Source organism: Meleagris gallopavo, chromosome 1, assembly GCF_000146605.3.
Source record: "Meleagris gallopavo isolate NT-WF06-2002-E0010 breed Aviagen turkey brand Nicholas breeding stock chromosome 1, Turkey_5.1, whole genome shotgun sequence".
NCBI lineage: Eukaryota > Metazoa > Chordata > Aves > Galliformes > Phasianidae > Meleagris > Meleagris gallopavo.
The window spans coordinates 180,786,205-180,803,402 of NC_015011.2; the positions used below are offsets into that span (position 1 = coordinate 180,786,205).

The 17,198-nt window shown below is 41.1% G+C and overlaps 1 protein-coding gene and 1 non-coding gene across 3 annotated transcripts; both read right to left on the reverse strand.

Annotated features, from left to right (window-relative positions):
- Positions 1–910: 910 nt before the first annotated feature.
- LOC104909373 (centrosomal protein of 295 kDa-like) lies at positions 911–14,124 on the reverse strand. 2 transcript variants are annotated; one of them, XM_010706100.3, is made up of 12 exons: positions 13,975–14,124; positions 11,329–11,467; positions 8,865–9,098; positions 6,938–7,092; positions 6,575–6,728; positions 5,122–5,783; positions 4,161–4,334; positions 3,808–3,925; positions 2,921–3,124; positions 2,211–2,319; positions 1,737–1,836; positions 911–1,205 (listed from the first exon to the last, which is right to left on the reverse strand). In XM_010706100.3, exons 1-12 carry the CDS (start codon positions 14,107–14,109, stop codon positions 1,119–1,121), a joined length of 2,271 nt encoding a protein of 756 aa, XP_010704402.1. In that variant the 5' UTR covers positions 14,110–14,124; the 3' UTR covers positions 911–1,118. The 2 variants fall into 2 exon arrangements, with proteins under 2 accessions (XP_010704402.1, XP_010704401.1); XM_010706099.3 differs by having other exon boundaries at positions 2,921–3,157.
- LOC116216248 lies at positions 11,731–11,813 on the reverse strand. Its single transcript, XR_004158701.1, has one exon. It is a non-coding gene; the product is annotated as a small nucleolar RNA U2-19 (small nucleolar RNA).
- Positions 14,125–17,198: the final 3,074 nt, after the last annotated feature.

Genomic DNA, 17,198 nt, shown 5'->3' on the forward strand with positions numbered 1-17,198 from the left:
TGTTATTTTTTTGCTACACTGTGTAGAAAATTGTAACTATGTCTACCTTGTAGCCAGGTGTTACTTTGTTTTCCTTTCTCACCTGGTTACAATAAAGGAACAATATCCAGACCTGTGAGCAGCCTCTAGAAAAACACTACAGTCAAGGTGAGAGGAGAGTCTGCACACTGAAATGAGCCCTCCATTGTAGCAAGGGGCCTCTTCCTCCAGCTGTTTGTCCCGTGCATAGTTGTAACAGTTTGAGTCTCTTCAGCAATTGCAGTAACTCTACAGTGTGATCTGCAATGTATGTTAACTCTTTACAGAGAAGCTCACTAGCTGCTACCTTGTACTGCTGTATATGAAATTTGGACAGACCTGATGGAAATGAAGATGAATGCATTTCAGGTGTTCTACCTCCTGCTACAACATTCAGCTTTGTGTAGCATTGTAGCTTTGAACTTGTTCTGCCCTTAGCTCTGAAATGAAGCAAACAAACTTGAGTACAGTGACAGGCATCCCAGGGTGCTGCTGGTTGAGTCACCATCCCAAAAGGTGTTAAAAAAAGCTGTCTTGATAGATGTATGTGGTGCTCAGGGACATGGTTCAGCAGTGAGTTGTTACAGCAGTATGGTTAGGTTGAGGCTGGAATTGATCTTGAAAGTTTTTAGCAACCAAGCAATTCTATGGACAGTTCTTGCAAGGTGCAGTTAGCTGGTAGAAGGCAAGCTTAAATCCACAAGTGAAGACATTTCCTTAAATGATGTCATTCTGTTGGTTTCAGGGACTTTGAGATGTACATCTGCTGCACAAACCTGTACTTTGTAATGAGGATTATGTAAGTGATTAGGAACAGTAATTAAACATGAGAAAAATTGATACAAGTTTCAGTTTTTTAAAAAGGAATCTTATTGTCATGTATGCTATGAACTAAATGTTTTTTAAAAACACTTTATTTGATGTTTATGTTACAAGTGGTATAAACTCTCTTTCAAACACTAAGGCATATAAGGCTTTCCTGCAGTGTCCGTTCTACCAGTGCTGACTGCCACAAAGTAGATGGCACTGTAGAAGGCATCTGCGAGTCATTACCTGAATTAGTTTAATGCAGTTCTTACTGTTAAATACTCTGAGTTGTATCAACACAGCAATGTTTCTTGTTTAGAGGCTTCTCCTAGTCTGGGTGTTTTCCCTGGCTTCTTGGCTCGTAGCTTTTCCAGCATTTTCTGCAAGATACAAAATCATGAGAATAGCATAGCTTAAGAAATAACGGTAATAAAACTAAGCTGTACAAGTGAGGTAATGCTGCTGTATAACTCAAAGAAGTATAGCATGAGCAGGTGGAAGGGTCTTTCCAGGGAAGCATCGAGCCTGCTTTGCATGGATCACACTCAGCAATACTGTTTGACACTAGCAGCTGGATCCCCTCAGTCCTTTTCTTCGATGTCAAGTCACCACAAGAATTCAGTCTCAGGCTGATCCCCTTTAGAGAAAACTCAGTTGTAAAGGCTGTGTTGTATTAGCACACTGCCTTGACTGGGGCAGTTTTAGACAGACTAAGCCAATAGCAGTGCTTATGAAATCTCTACAAGCTCAATGAATGAGCAAAGGTAGTAACTGCCAAGAGGCTGTGCTGAAATGTTAAGACCTGATTCATGGTCTCTTCAGTAATCACCACAGAATTATGCCTCCAGTCTGATTAGAAGCAAAGGGACATGAATTGACCAGCTTGAGATGCTAAGAGAGGATTACTTTACCTTTTGAAACTCCTTAGCCTTTTCTCTGTTTTTAGCATAAGTTTCTTGCCTTGTTTTTTCTTCTTTTCTGATCTTTACTTCTGAAAGTTGATTATAAAGTCTGTTAAAACATCAGAAAAAATACTGTCAGGAAGGAAAGTGGGAAAGCAGGAGTATATTAACAGCTTTAAGGGTTTAATACTGTCAAATGTGAGAAATTAAAAGCAATTCTGACTTGCTATCCCCCTGATCTGGCATCACTTAAACTAACTCTGCTAGCTGACCTAACAAAGACCCCACTCTACCACTGTATTTGTACACATGCATCATTACTAAATGCTGAGTGCAGCTGGGCAGGCTGCCAGTGCTTCCTGCTGCAAGCTTGGCAAGGGCATGTCTCAGCGTACACCAGTATAAACACACACTGCTGTTAGGGCTCACAACTTTTCATTTATTTTGTTTAAATCCAAATTTCTTCCAATGTTCATGCAGTACCTTGAGGTGCGCTGATACATTTCAGCTTCTCCAGCCTTCCTGTCTTCTGGAGAAGACACTTTCACTTCTCCTACTTTCTTCAGCTGATTGACAACTGCACCTTTTTTCCCTACAAAAGACACAAACACAAAATGTATCCTAAATCTTAATCCAGACAATACATCCATTCGTAATACAAACTACCGCGCCTCAATAAAGGTTTGCTCAGTTTATGAAAGTAATACCATGTACTAATTGTAAAAAAAAAAATAAAAATCAACAGTTGTCAATGACAGGCTTTTTCAGAATACAAGAACTCAAAAGCATAAGAGGTTTCAAAGGTTGAGATTAAACTACAAAGCAGAATTGGTACAGTGGAGATGACTGTCTTAAAACCCAGATGCCCGATGAGGCTGCTGGCTGTACTTGGAGCTAGTTGTGCTTCTCAACAGCTGCCTACCAAACCCTGCTAACAGGCATTAGAGATGGATTAGATCACTTAGTAAGTTCTTTGACAACCAGCTGTTTTGCAAAGGCACATTATGATGATAAATACAGTCTGCTTACAACATGAGACACAGCCAAACTGGGGAAAAGGAGCTCCCACATCCCTAAGGAATTAAAGAATACTCCAACTGCAAAAGCAAAGATGCAACAAATAGGAAAGGTTTTCTTTGATATTTAATAACTAAAGCAGTCCTAGGCCCATGTCACATCCCAAGTAAACATACCAGGGATAAGATGACACTCCTTTTGACTGCTTAATGTCTCAGACTTTTTCCTCTGAAACTGTCTGCCTTCTGGCTTTTCATTTTTTCTCTCTTTTTGTTTTATTTCTTCAACTCTTCTCAGGGATTTCTGGATGAAGTCCTTCTTTCTTTTTAAAAAAGATTCTTGCAAACTCCCTGGTGCAGAAGCAGACTCCAGCAGCATCACTGAGAAAGAAAAGTCCAAGTGTTTCTCACTTTCTGCAAAGAAACCACCTTTACTAATTCATACATTTCAGTGCATTTCTCCTAAGATGTTGACCATGACCAGTTTTGACAAACAGTGTCAGGAAGTGACATTTTTGCACAATAAGCAGTAATTCAGCACTAACGAATCTAGAAACCATAAGCAATGCTGCCAAAACAGATATTGCACCAAAACACACCAAAGACCTGAGAAGCCCCTAACAAATGGTTACAGCCTGGTAGATCCTTTCTTTTTTGTTTCACTATTTATATTCTATACTGTCATCAGAACAGAGTAGGACATCTTTTAAATGCAGAGGTTCCTGACTGATAGGAGACAAAAACAAGGGAAGATGCACTACGTACATAATGACAAGCAACAAAATATCACACGAGTTTCAAAGTTAAATAACTACACATAAAACCAAATAAAGTCTCGCTAATTATAGCCGTTACCATCTACTGCTTAAGATGGCCTACTATAGGAGGAGACAGGTATTTCCCTGTCAGTAAAACACAATCAAACCTGGGCTAAATGCATACAAACAGAGGCCAAACAACAACATGCACCTGTCTAAGAGAAATTATATTTTCCAAAGGAGAGGTGTATCTTAGCAGTGACTTTTAAGTTAAAATTTCAGTATATTGAAGCTGTACAGAATTACCTGCAGTCTGATGTGATGGACACTGACCCTCATTAGCACTGTGGGCTTTGGAAGAGCTGTCAGGTCTTACCAGCACTGAACAATCTGCATCTGGAACCAGTGGTAAAAATTCTCTTTTCTGTTTAAAAAGGAATAATTAGTTGAAAATGCAGAAAATACACCACAAATCTAAGTAGTCATACAGTACCCTAACATGGACAAGATACAAGAAAAGAAGTCTCTTCCCTTTAGCAGATGCAAGAAAAACATCAGAAACGGATAGTGACAGTATTAGAATGCTTCTAAAAACATTCCAAAACTTTAAAATGAAACCCATTGCAGTCCCTTTGCCCAACAGATGAACTAAGACTCACCTCAGTCAGAACACTGATGGCAGACCTGTCTGCACATGCTGGGTTATTTGTTTTATCCTCACTACTTCCCTTTTGGTTCATATGTTCAGTGTCTGATTCTGCAATACTGATGTCAGTTGAGCTCACAAGAGTGAGTTCAGGTTCTTCCATAATACCACGCCCTGACTCAGTCTCCTAGCAAATAGAAGACACAAAACCTCAATGTAAAAGCTATGTATCATTTTATATAATGTAAAATATTAATGTATATAAATGATATATGCATTAAAATATATTTTAATTATATATATTTTAAAACCACTGTTACTAGAAATAGCAACAGCTGCTAGCTTGTAAGAGGCTCTTTCAACACAGAAAAAAAAAGAACCTGCCCCAAGCAATAACGAAATCCAGAAAGACTGCCTTACCCAAGGTGTTAATTGATACATCAAACCAATCCAACATGAAGTACAGTGGTTTGGTTTGTTTTTTAAGATCAGTAAGTAAAAAACAAATAACCCAAAGCAATCAAACAAAGCTCTCTTCCACTCACCTCGATTTAAATCACTGCTGAAATCTAGTTTCAGGCCAGGTTGGTTGATTTGTTTTAAAAATGAAAAAGGAAATAAGTTTCACATAGTTTTCAATTACTTATGCTTTGGTTCTATTATTTACCTCCTAGACTGGGTTAAGATCAGTTAAGTAACTGTGCAGTTTCATGCCCATGCTGCACCAACTAACGTCACTGCTAATTGTTTCAGTGCTGTGATCTAAAAGAGCAAGGAGAGCAAATGTCCAAGAAACATGCAAGTCTGAAACCAGAACTATAAAAGGAACATTTGCCAGGTTTTCAGACATTAAAGATCTAAAATAGCTCAGTAAAGGAAAAAAAAAAAAAAAAAAAGGACACAAACAAGTAAAAGCAAGTAAACCACCAAAACACCTGCACAAAATACTACTTTGGGAAATCTGTTCTACTTACCCAGATTGGAATACGAGACGAGCCTGCAGCCACAGAGTTAGAGTGTTTCTCATGTCTTCCCAGACAGAAAGCATTCTGTTTTACTACTGCCTGTAAATTAACGTCTGGGACTTCCAAACTGATGTCTTCAGGAGTCCTTGAAGACTTCTGTATTTCAAGAAAACTTTCACCTGGCTCCTTTGCATTTGTATTGCAATGCAAATCAACTTCCACAGCTTTATTTGCCTCAGGTACACGAAGTAATTTTTCAGGGAGCTTCACGTACTTCCTATCAAGTACCTTGACAGGTAATTTTTCAGAAGACAGAATCTCTTTTTTGAATGCTACGCCCTCTTTCAATGTGTGCTGAGGGAAAGGTTCATCCACTGTCACTGGTGTGGTACTGAGCTGATAAAATGATTTTTGTTCTTCCAGTGAATTCAGACTTTGGTTTCGCATATCCTCCACTGAACACTGCAGACCAACACATTCCATACTCCTCACCAATTCTTCGTATTGTCTGTCAGATGAAACACTGTTCTCACTGCACCCATTTTTAATCCCAGGATTTAGTTCCAAGGAGCTCTCTGACACCACATGAATGCCCGCTGGCCGAGCAGCATTCTGACAGCGATTGCTCAGAGCAGGTTCCAAATGCATTGGGTGAAAAGATTCTTCCAAACCTGTTCCAAAAAGTTAAAGAGTCAAAATGTGAGCTTAACACAACCACATTGCAGTTTTAAAGAAATTCCTCCTTAACAGGGCTTTTGAGGAATGCGTGGACATCTATGCAAGCAACAAGGTTAATTAACTACATCAGATCTCCCCCTCAGTCTTCTTTTCCCAGGCTGAACAGACCCAGGTCTCTCAGCCTTTCCTCACAGAGGAGCTGCTCCAAGGCCTTTACCATCTTTGTGGATCTCCGCTGCACTCCTAGAAGATCCCTGTCCTTTTCGAACTGGGGAGCTCAGAACTGGACACAGCAGTCTAAATGTGGCCTCACCAGGGCAGAAAGAGGGAGAGGATCAGCTCCCATGACCTGCTGGTCGTGCTCTTTTTCAGGAAGTTCCATATATTGAATAATGTCCCCAAACTTACAAAGTGAGGAAATGAACAATTCTTTTTTGTAAAACTTAATAATTTCAGCCACCACTGGAATTTATGTATTATCATCATAATTGCTGCACAAAGTACCACCTGTTATAGCACCTTCAATACAAAAGTAGATCCTTGCATTCAAGTAATAACTGCTAAGTAAAGACCTTAACATTTTTGAGTTCTACACATTAAAAATGGTAGAGAAGATGATGTCTAAGAAAGAAGAATCAGAGTTAAAACATTTCAAAGCAGAGCTTATTTAGAAGTAAAGAGTTCCTTCCCAGTCTCAACACAACAAAACAAGCTTTAAGGTTGGTATTTACACATTGGCAATGGATCCATGTTTACAGCATTGATCAGACTGCACTGTACATACCCAGAGTAACATTCTCTTTGAAAAACTCTTCTGATGTAATGTTGTTTGGCTTGCTTGTTTCAAGACTGCCCATCACACTGCCTCTTTGTGTATTCAAACTGGAGGTTCTCACTTCTAGAAACTGCTCTTCACTTTCTGTTGCAAATGTTGAAGTCTAGCAGCAGAAAAAATCCTGATTAGGCTTCATTTTATTTTATTTTATTTTTAGGAATACGAAGGATGAAAAGTTAATGGCAACATTTGCTTTTTGGATCACATTTCTCTTATAAACAGCAGAAATGCTTCCAGTTCCACACGTGTAAAAAATTACTATGGCATTTCATAAAAATAAATTTCAATCCAAATAGAGCTTTTCTGCAGTACCTTCCTCAATTCTTTGTTGCCCTGTTGAATCTTGTAGTGAGAAACGGGTGATGAAACACTGAAGGCAGGACTTGGTTCCAAAGGCTGAAATAGCCGATGGCAGAAGTTAGGAAAATGCCTCTCCGTTTCAGGGAAATCAAACTCAGCTGCTAGAGCTATAAGAAAAGAAAAGAGGTCATTTTTAAAAAATGGAAACTGACATCTCCTCCCTTGCTTCTGGATGGAAAAAGGAGAGGATATAGGTTTTCACAGGTAAACAAATGCTAGCTTGCAAAAACAGATCTTCACAGCACTCAACTCTCCTTCACACTGACACAGTGCAAGTACAACTGTTGCAAGAAAGTGCTGAGGTCAAGAAGCTCTCTGTTAAGCACCTGAGAGACTGCATTAGAAGCTCTGTCCTGTTTTGGGTTTCCCAGTACAAAACATACACACTGATACACTGCAGCAAGCCCAGTGAGCAGCCACAAAAACAATTAAGGATGAAACACACAATGTTCAAAGAGAAACTTAAAGACTGGGTTTGTTCAGTTTTGCACAAAGTATTGAGAGCATGGGGGAAGAGGCACAGAGATCTCTGCTGTCCATGCTATTCTAGAACGAAGTACAGGGAAGGGGCAGACAGCATCTTGTTGAACATACCCAGTGAAAGAAAAGAGGCTCAAGACGATGGACAAAAGATGCAACGCAGGAAATTCTGGTTACAAATCAACTCTGTGAAAGGGTAGATAACTGCAGGACAAGGGGAAATGGTTTTAAGTTGAGGGAGGGAAGACTTAGGTTGGATGCCAGGGGGAAGTTCTTAACAGAAAGAGTGGTGAGGTGCTGGATCAGGCTGCCCAGAGAGGTTGTGGATGCCCCATCCCTGGAGGTGTTCAAGGCCAGATTGGATAGGGCCCTGGGCAGCCTGGTCTAGCATTAAATCACAGAATGGCCTGGGTTGGAAGGGACGTCAAGGATCATGAAGCTCCAACCCCCCTGCCACATGCAGAGCCACCAACCATCAGAGCAGGCTGCCCAGAGCCACATTCAGCCTGGCCTTGAATGCCTCCAGGGATGGGGCATCCACAGCCTCCTTGGACAACCTGTTCCAGTGTGTCACCACCCTCTGTGTGCAAAACTTCCTCCTACTATCTAACCTAAATCTCCCCCCATCTCAGTTTACAACCATTCCCCCTTGTCCTATCACTATCCACCCTTGTAAACAGCCATTCCCCCCCCCCGTTTATAAGCTCCCTTCAGGTACTGGAAGGCCACAATGAGGTCTCCCCACAGCCGCCTTTTCTCCAAGCTAAAAAATCCCAGTTCCCTCAACCTTTCCTCAGAGGAGAGGTGTTCCAGCCCTCTGATCATCTTAGTGGCCCTCCTCTGGACCTGCTTTTAATTAATATAACGATTAATATTAAACTCTATGATTCTGGGTTTTCCAACACATTCCAGAAGGAAGCAGTTCAAATTAAAATACTACTTATCACTACGACAGCTAGTAAGGATGGTTTTATTGTTATGAATCATTAAATGTGCACAGTTAAATAGCACAGAACTTCCACTACTTTGTTACCAGTGATTCTTCATCTATTAATTCTATCTGAGTAATACAGTATTATGTAGATACTGCTCTAAACTCCTTAATAGAGTTGTACATATGCAAACAATAATAGCACAAACAACAAAGAACAATGTTGCTGTGATAAAAGGAAGCTGCACAGAGCTAGACTGTGATCCCATTATCCTCTTGGTGCACTACACAACGTAGATATATGCAATGCAATAAAGTACTTGGTTCCATTAAAGCAGGAGTTCTGCTGTGCAGAACATTTATTGCAAATGTAAGCTAAATACAAGGAATACTGAATATACATAATCTTGATTAAACTCCTCATTCTGTACAACAGCACAGACACAAAAGCTTTAAAATAGAAAATACCTTCAAAATGGGTATTGTTGTCTGATGAAGAGTTCAACTCTCCACAACATTTCTCCAAGATCTGCTGAATCTGACTTCCTGTGTCAAGGCACGTTACTTCTTCAGGCAACTCGGTTTCAGGCACTCCAGGCAGATTCTCCTGCCTCTGCTGCAAGGAAAAGGGCAGCGAGGAGTCCCATGGGCTGCTTGTGATTCTTTTCAAAATTTGATCTTCCATGCTGTCAGACGACAATCCTGAAATAAGAAGCTAGATGCTCACACACTTTTATATATAAAGCATTTACATGAATTCACCTGAAAAGATGCTGCTTAATACCCTGAAATGCCCATAACACCTTTTATTATTACTTTTTTTAATATATATATATATTTTAACATCCCATTGCAGATAAAAGTATCATAGAATCATTTGAGTTGGAAGGGATTCCCAAAGGTCATCTAGTCCAACTCACTTCCATGAACTGGGACACTTACAGTTCCATCAGGTGCTCACAGCCCTGTCCAGCCTGACCAAGCAGGGAGGTGATCATTCCACTGTACTCAGCTTTGGTGAGGCCACATCTCGAGTACTGTGTTCAGTTCTGGGTTTCTCACTACAAGAAAGACATTGAGGCCCTGGAGTGTGTCCAGAGGAGGGCAGTGAAACTGGTGAGGGGTCTGGAGCACAAGTCTTATGAGGAGCAGCTGAGGGAGCTGGGATTGGTTAGCCTGGAGAAGAGAAGGCTCAGGGGAGCCATTATTGCTCTCTATAACTACCTGAAGGGAGGTTGTGGTGAGGAGGGTTTTGCCTCTTCTCCCAGGCAACGAACAGGACCCGAGAAAATGGCCACAAGTTGTACCAGGGGAGGTTTAGGTTAGACTTAAGGAAGAACTTTTTCTCTCAGAGTGGTCAGGCATTCGAATGGCCTGCCCAGGGAGGTGGTGGAGTCGCTGTCCCTGGCAGTGTTCAAAAGGCATCTGGATGAGGAGCTACGAGATATGGTTTAGTAGCTTGTGGTAGCAGTGGTGATGGGAGGATGGTTGAACTAGGTGATCTTGCAGGTTGTTTCCAACCTTGCGATTCTATGATTCTATGACCTTGTGTCTTCAAGGATGGGGCATCCACTACCACTCTGGGCATCCTCTTCCAGTGCCTCACCACCCTTAGTGTAAAATACTTCCTCCTTATATCCAGCCTAAATCTCCTCTTCATTAGTTTGAAAGCATTTCCCCTTGTCCTGTCTCAACAGACCCTGCTAAAAAGCCCATCCCCTTCTTTTTTACAGCCCCCCTTTAGATACTGCAAGGTCTCCCCAGAGCCTTCTCTTCTCCAGGCTGCACAGCCCCAGCTGTCTCAGCCTGTCCTCATAGGAGAGGTGTTCCAGCCCTTGGAGTATTTTTGTGGCCCTCCTCTGGATGTACTCCAACAACTCCATGTCTCTGCTGTACTGAGGACTCCACATCTGGATGCAGTGTTCCAGGTGAGGCCTCACAGCACAGAGCAGAGGGGCAGGATCACCTTCCTGACCCTGCTGGCCACACTTCTTTAGATGCAGCTCAGGATATGGTTGGTTTTCTGGGCTGAGGGCACATTGCTGGCTCACATCCAGCTTCCCATCTGCCAGTGCTCTAAAGTCCTTCTCAGCAGGGCTGTGCCTTGTCCTTTTGTCTCCCAGCTTGCACCGATAGTGGGGTTGCCACAAGCCAGGTGCAAGATCTTGAACTTGGATTTGCATCATGAGGTTCACCTGGATCCACTACTCAAGCTTCCTCTAGGTCTCTCTGAATGCCATTTCACCCCTCAGGTGTATCTATCACACCACACAGCTTTGTGTCAATCCTTTAATGTGACCTTGAGCATCTTTATGACATAGGGCAATCATTTTATTCCTGTTTAAACAGAAACAACCTAATGTAAATGCAACAAAATTAAAGGAATTGTGGAAACCACAAGTGGGTTCCTGGTTAGCGCACCAGTCCCTCTTTGTCTCTCCTCTTAGAGATGCAATCAGAAAAGATCTTAATAATCACTGAATGTATGGAGGAAGCAAAGCCAGACTTGAAAAGTGTATTCATGTAGCTGAGTAACCAAAACCTTAATGTTACTTTTTAAAAAATTTCTTCAAAAATAATCTTCAAAAATTGATTTATAAGCACCAAGTAACTGATATACACATATGGGTGTGTCTGAGATCAGATACGACTCAGATTAAGACAATATTAAGCCTTAAGTAAGTAAACTCACAGGATACCATATAATCTCTTCCAAATCCACCTCATATTTGCAGGTGATAAAGTTGCTATACATCATATTCTTATAATACGTGCATTCCAGTTACGCTCTGTAACATGTATTTTAAATTCTTAAGCAAAGTTCCACATTGTATTTTTCCAGAAGAATTTATATCTAGTGAATAAGATCCATTCTGCTGTAAAATAAAGAAAACATCAGTTTTTCCATTTACGAGAACAATGAAACATTTACCAGTGTCAACAGGGCTGACATCCAGTGTTTCAGTAGTCAAAAAGCTTCCAGTGGAAATAGTTGAGGATAAATCACAGGGTATTGCCTGCATGGAAGCCTCTGAACCTACATTCACGGGCACTACCTTAGGAAGTACTTCCTAGGAGGAAGCAACATATAGGTTACCATGTATTCAGACCCCCATAATCAAAACTACAATCACAGATTTTATTCTGAGCTCAGTTCAAGTGTAGAAGCCTTCATTTTTTGCAGTCAGGCAAATGAAACTCATCATTGCTCAGTACACAACACTCACATCCAGTCTCCCAGACACAATTCCCTCCAGCACTCCCCCCACCCCAACACACACACCAACCCACACACCGTACACACACACACACACACACACACACACAAGAAGCCTCTCAGAACTACCTACAAATCATGACACCTGGAAGATTATTTATCTTCTAGTGCTCAGATTTGGCTATTTCTCATCACAGACCCACTTCAGTAGAACTGTAGATCTCAGAGGAAAATAGATGTAAAACTCAGGAACGTTCCAAGTACTTTCAAGAATGTGACTTCGGAATACAGGAGAATGACTGGAGAGGTTAATTCTACTTTTATGGTTAAATATGTATCAAATTTCCTAGAAAATTGTATTCCTTAATTTTGAAGCTCTGCAGTCACAGAATAGAGACCGAGGGTTCTTACTTTCAAATTTTGAAGGATGAGATATGAACATTTTACTTCTTCCAAAACTTTGAATTAAAACACACATCAAGAAAACAAAAGATAAAAACCTAAGAAGCCCATTCCTTATACTACTTTTCATTATATACTAGCTATATTTAATATACATTTACAGATACATATTCACACTGTATGCACAAATAATGTTGTATATCTATAAACAGAAATTTTTAAACATTGTTTTTCATCTACTACCAAAATAAAAGATCTTTGGATCAGAATTTGGGTGTTACAGTCTGCATGGATGGACAACCAGACAGGTGGAAAACTGGCTGGCTCATCAGGCCCAGAAGACAGAGACCAGCAGGTAATACTCGACCTGGAAGTGGGAAAATAACTGGAGCATGACCAGCATCTACCCTGGAACCTGCCCTCTCTAACACCTTTGGTAAGGACCAAGAAGAAGCAATAGCATGCTCTCATTTGAACATCTGATGCACTCAGTAGCAGGTCTGACATCCAGGGGGAGCTCATGAAGATGAGACCTAAAGGAACATTATGAAACTCAGTAAGAACGAACACAATCCTGCACCTGGGAAGAAACCATGCATCAGTCCAAGCCAGGGATTAACTGGGGAGCAGCTCTATAAAAGAGGATCCAGGAGTCCTGGCAAACAGCAAGCTGCACACAGTGTGCTCTGGCAGCAAGGAGGGACAGCAGCATTCTGCATAAATTGGGAATGCAGCCATTAAATTCAGAGTGAGCATCTCTCTTTGTTTGGTGCTTCTTATACTGCATCTAGAATACAACGTCCAGTCTTAGGCCTCCAGTATAACACACAGGGCCCACTAAGGGCCACCAAAATGGTCAAGAGGGCTGGGGCACTTCTCCCTGGTGAACACCAAGTTGAACATGAGTAGCAAAGCCCTGACTGCAAAGAAGGTTCATGGTATCCTAGGCTGCACCAGGCAAAGTATCACTAGCAGGCTGAGGGAGGTGATCCTTCCACTTTACTCAGCACTAGTGAAGCCACACCTGCAGTGCTGGGTCCAGTTCTGGGCTTCCCAGTAGAGGAGAGACTTGGGCATACCAGGAGCCATCAAGACAATTAAGAGACTGGAGCACCTCTTTTGTGAGGAAAGGCTGAGAGTTAGGATTTTCTTTCCAGGAAAAGTGGCTCGGGATGAACTTGTCAACGTCTAAAAATATCTGAAGAGTGTGCTGTAAAACGAAACCAGGCTGCTGCCAGTGGTGCCCAGTGCCAGGACAAGAAGCAATGGAACACAGGAGGCTCCTTCAGAACACCAGGAAGCACTTCTGAGCTGTGTGAGTGCTGGAGCACTGGCACAGGTTGCCCAGACAGGTTGTGGAGTCTCCTCTTTGGAGATCCAGGTGGCTTCTGAGGTGGCCCCTTCCCACCTTGACTGTTCTGTGCTCTGAGAAAAGAGAGCTGGTGTAGCCAGAAGAGATAGCTTGCAGGGGGAAATTAGCAGCAGCTGCCAGGAAGGTACTGAGATGAAGTCAGGCCTTCAGTGCTGCATGTCTGGAGGGCAAATACAATGGGCATGAATTGAAGAAGCAGAGGTTTGTACCAGTTATAAGGAAGAACTTTTCCAACAGGGCAGTTAAATAGCAGAACAGCTCACATGCAGGTCCTGTAAGCCTCCACGTTTGGAATTTTTCCAGATCCTACATAATAAAGTTCTGAGCAACCTTGTCTGATTCCACAGATGTCCCTGCTTCAATCAGGAGGTTGAGACAGGGACCTCTCTAAGTCCCTTATAACCTGAATTATCAGATGACTGTACTAGACTCTTACCAACTCATGAGCATGCTGAGAATACAAGTTAAAATTATCAAATGCCTAACTCAAGGCTACAAAAATAAACATGTCTTTCCATTTTGCACAGCATCCTTAAAACAAATCTCGAAAAGTAAATGACATGACACGTTTACTCTGATTGACTAACCGCACGAGTGCCTCCGAACGATGGTCCAGAATGCAGTGTGCCCCCTCCAGCTGCAGCAGCAAGAACTGGCACATCTCGAGCCACAACAGGATCTTGGGACTGAGCTAAAAACAAATTTAATAGAAAGCAGTTCATTGTTAGTGCTTTTTTTTTCTTTAATTGCTATTATTTTTTGGTACGCCAGATGGCAGTAATGCCCCACTGCTGCTATCCTCACTGCTAGGGCACTGCTTTTGCCCATTTCTTACCTTTTTCTTCTTACTTTCTGCTCCATTGCACCACAGCTACTGATTAGCAAGACTGCTCTTTGAAGAGCATGCATGAAGAGCTACAAATGCATGTTTTGGCCTTGAAGGATAAAGTACATCTCTGGTAGTGTTACTACAACCATTTATTGGAGAGGAGAAATCGTTCTGTCCTCTGTTATTATAACGATTACAAAGAAAATCAGACTTTAAAAGTAAATAAGAGAAACCAGAAACAGTGACTCTATTACTACCACAGAATTGAACCACCTCTTAGACACAGAAATAAGATGAAGATCTGTGGAAAAAGTACTATGGCAGCACTAGAAAAACACAATGTACACATTCAACGCTGACAAGCACCTTCAGGTCTGGCAGTTCTTCTAAGACCTTAAATCAACATCCAGCAGCAAACACTTCCATATTCTTGAGTATTATTTTTCAAGGAAAATGTTAAATATCAAAAAGAAGTTGCAGTTAATAGAAGCAGATACATTCTCTCCCTGTTCTACAAGAGTTGGTAACAACAGAGACATTTCAAATTCCCAATTCTCCTGAAATTTCTAACAGGAAGCAGTGGCAAGAAACAGCTGTAAAACATACAGGAACTGGAAACAGACCACTTATTTTAAAATGGAATAAAAACAGAAATGCTGAAACAAGCTACCATGGAAAGCCAGGAATTCTCATTTTCCTGTTCACTTAACATCAATATTAGATATTTCTATGAAATAAATGCTATTTAAACAGAGTGGCAAGAGATGATTCTCAAGTATCCAGTACAGTTTTGTATATATATTCTATGAAGAGCTACTCTACAATTCCTATACTGTAGTAACTTGCATTGTTCTGTGATATAAACACAAGGGACAAACAGCAGCAATTTCAAGCTATAAACCCAAATTAATTACTCATTTCAGAGTTAAAAATACAACACACTCATACCACCTGCCTTTATTACAGTAACATCCTCAAAAAGCTGCACTTGGTGACTCATAAAAGAGATGGGGTTTTTTTACTTTAATTTTTTATTTCTCCTTCCAAAATAATAGCACAGAGTTCATGTTCCTCACAGCTTCCTGACATCTGCACGGGCCTTTCATTTTAGCCTCCTGGCCACCATACAGTGACAGAAAGAAGTGCTAACTGAAACTGAAGGAAGAAGCAGCAGTAGTAATTTTAGGATGCAGCTGAGAGACCTGAATGACAAATCACTCACAGACAGTGAAAAACAGATTAGCCCAAACCTTATTATTAAAAAGAGGAGAAAGAATTCAATAGTTGTACTTGTTTCGAAATTGGTGAAGGGTAAGACTGTCTGTTGTAATAATGAATTATGGACAAATATTTGAGGTTATTAAAAATAAATTGAAGTCTTAATCTCAGGTCACACAGAAAATAATCGTGCTTGGAATAACACCTGCTTAGGGCAGCAATACATGAAAATGATCACATCTGGAACACTGCCCAAGGAGACTCTTAAAGGCAGGGATGAATGCAGAGAAAGGCTTGTTGATATGCAGGGAAGGAGAACTGTGAAAAAGATGCATGCATCAGGTCTAGTCACTGTCTTCAAGACAATTTCCCTAAGGAACTGAGGTTTGTGTGATCAAACTGTCTGTCTCATCTGTGAGATTATTCTGCTGTTCCCTATTAACAATTTACATTCTATTAGCCCTTTTTAATTCTTCTGCAAATTGAATTTAGAAGAAGAAAACTCAAATATGTTAAGTTCCTAACTCGTCTTGAGAGATATCAGTGCCATGGTAAGAGGAAGCAATCTGAATCAGTGCTACCAGTGAGGCAAACAATCCAACATCACTAACAGCTACCCATCCTCCCTGCCTGCCCAGTCTGTGCAGCACCTGTAACCACTCAATGCAGAGGTCAGGGATTCATGCTCCCCTAACCAGAAGCAATGCTCAAGTTTCCCCCTGCCCCTCTTTGCACCCAGATGTGTCTGCATCTAAATTTAGGCAGTTTTTTTTCCCCGTCATCTTGTAGTAACTGAAGAAAATAAACAGTCACAGAAACTTCCCCCCAAATTTGCCTGTCACTCAGTGACAAATCTCATATGCCAAATCAAACAAGCTTTGTTGCTGAAGCACCCAAATTGATTTACCAAGTTTATCTTTATGAACCCGCATGCCTTTAACCTTTTTATCTTTCATACTTTGATGAAGCTGGTGAACAGCCATTAATAGGATTTGTGCACATCAGGTAGTTCTACAATCACAAAATAGTACAACTTTCAGGCTGTAAAGCTGCACATTATTTGAAGGAAGGCAGAAACCTCCAAGAATAAGGTCACGATCACATGCAGAAAGTACTCATTTGCTCTTATCTTTGGAGAGACAATCATGTCTCTTGAAAACACGGGAAAAACTGCAAGCATGTTCTGGTCAGAATTAAATAGAAAACTGAATTCACTGCTACCATCCTAAGTTACAATTTAAAATGCACTTTTAAGTTTACCACAAACTAGATTTTCCTCCTGAAAATACTGTGCTAGTTTCTCCAAGTGGCATGAAGCGCTACGTCTCCTTCAAGTTATGAAAAAGATAATGGTGAGTTTCAGATGTTTTTTGAACTGCTTAACAAGACAATCACAGGAAGCTTTTCTTTGGCTTTTTTTTTTTTTATTAACTAAATATGCATGTTCACATGAAGTTTCCTAATCTTTTTACATAAATTACACTGTTCATATATCACACTGATGTAAAAAGACACTAGAAAACAATATTTAATGTTAATGTGGTGACCTAGCGATGTTGGCTTACAGGCTTGAGGCAAATTGGTTCAAAGACTGTGTGGAAGAAATGGACCTGGGGATGTTGGTTGATGCTCAGCTAACCCAGCAGTGTGCTCAGGTGGCCAAGCAGCTTAATGGCATCCTGGCTTCTATCAGCAATAAAGCAGCCAGCAGGAGCAGGGAGGTGATCATCCCTCTGTACTCAGCACTGGTGAGGCCGCACCTCG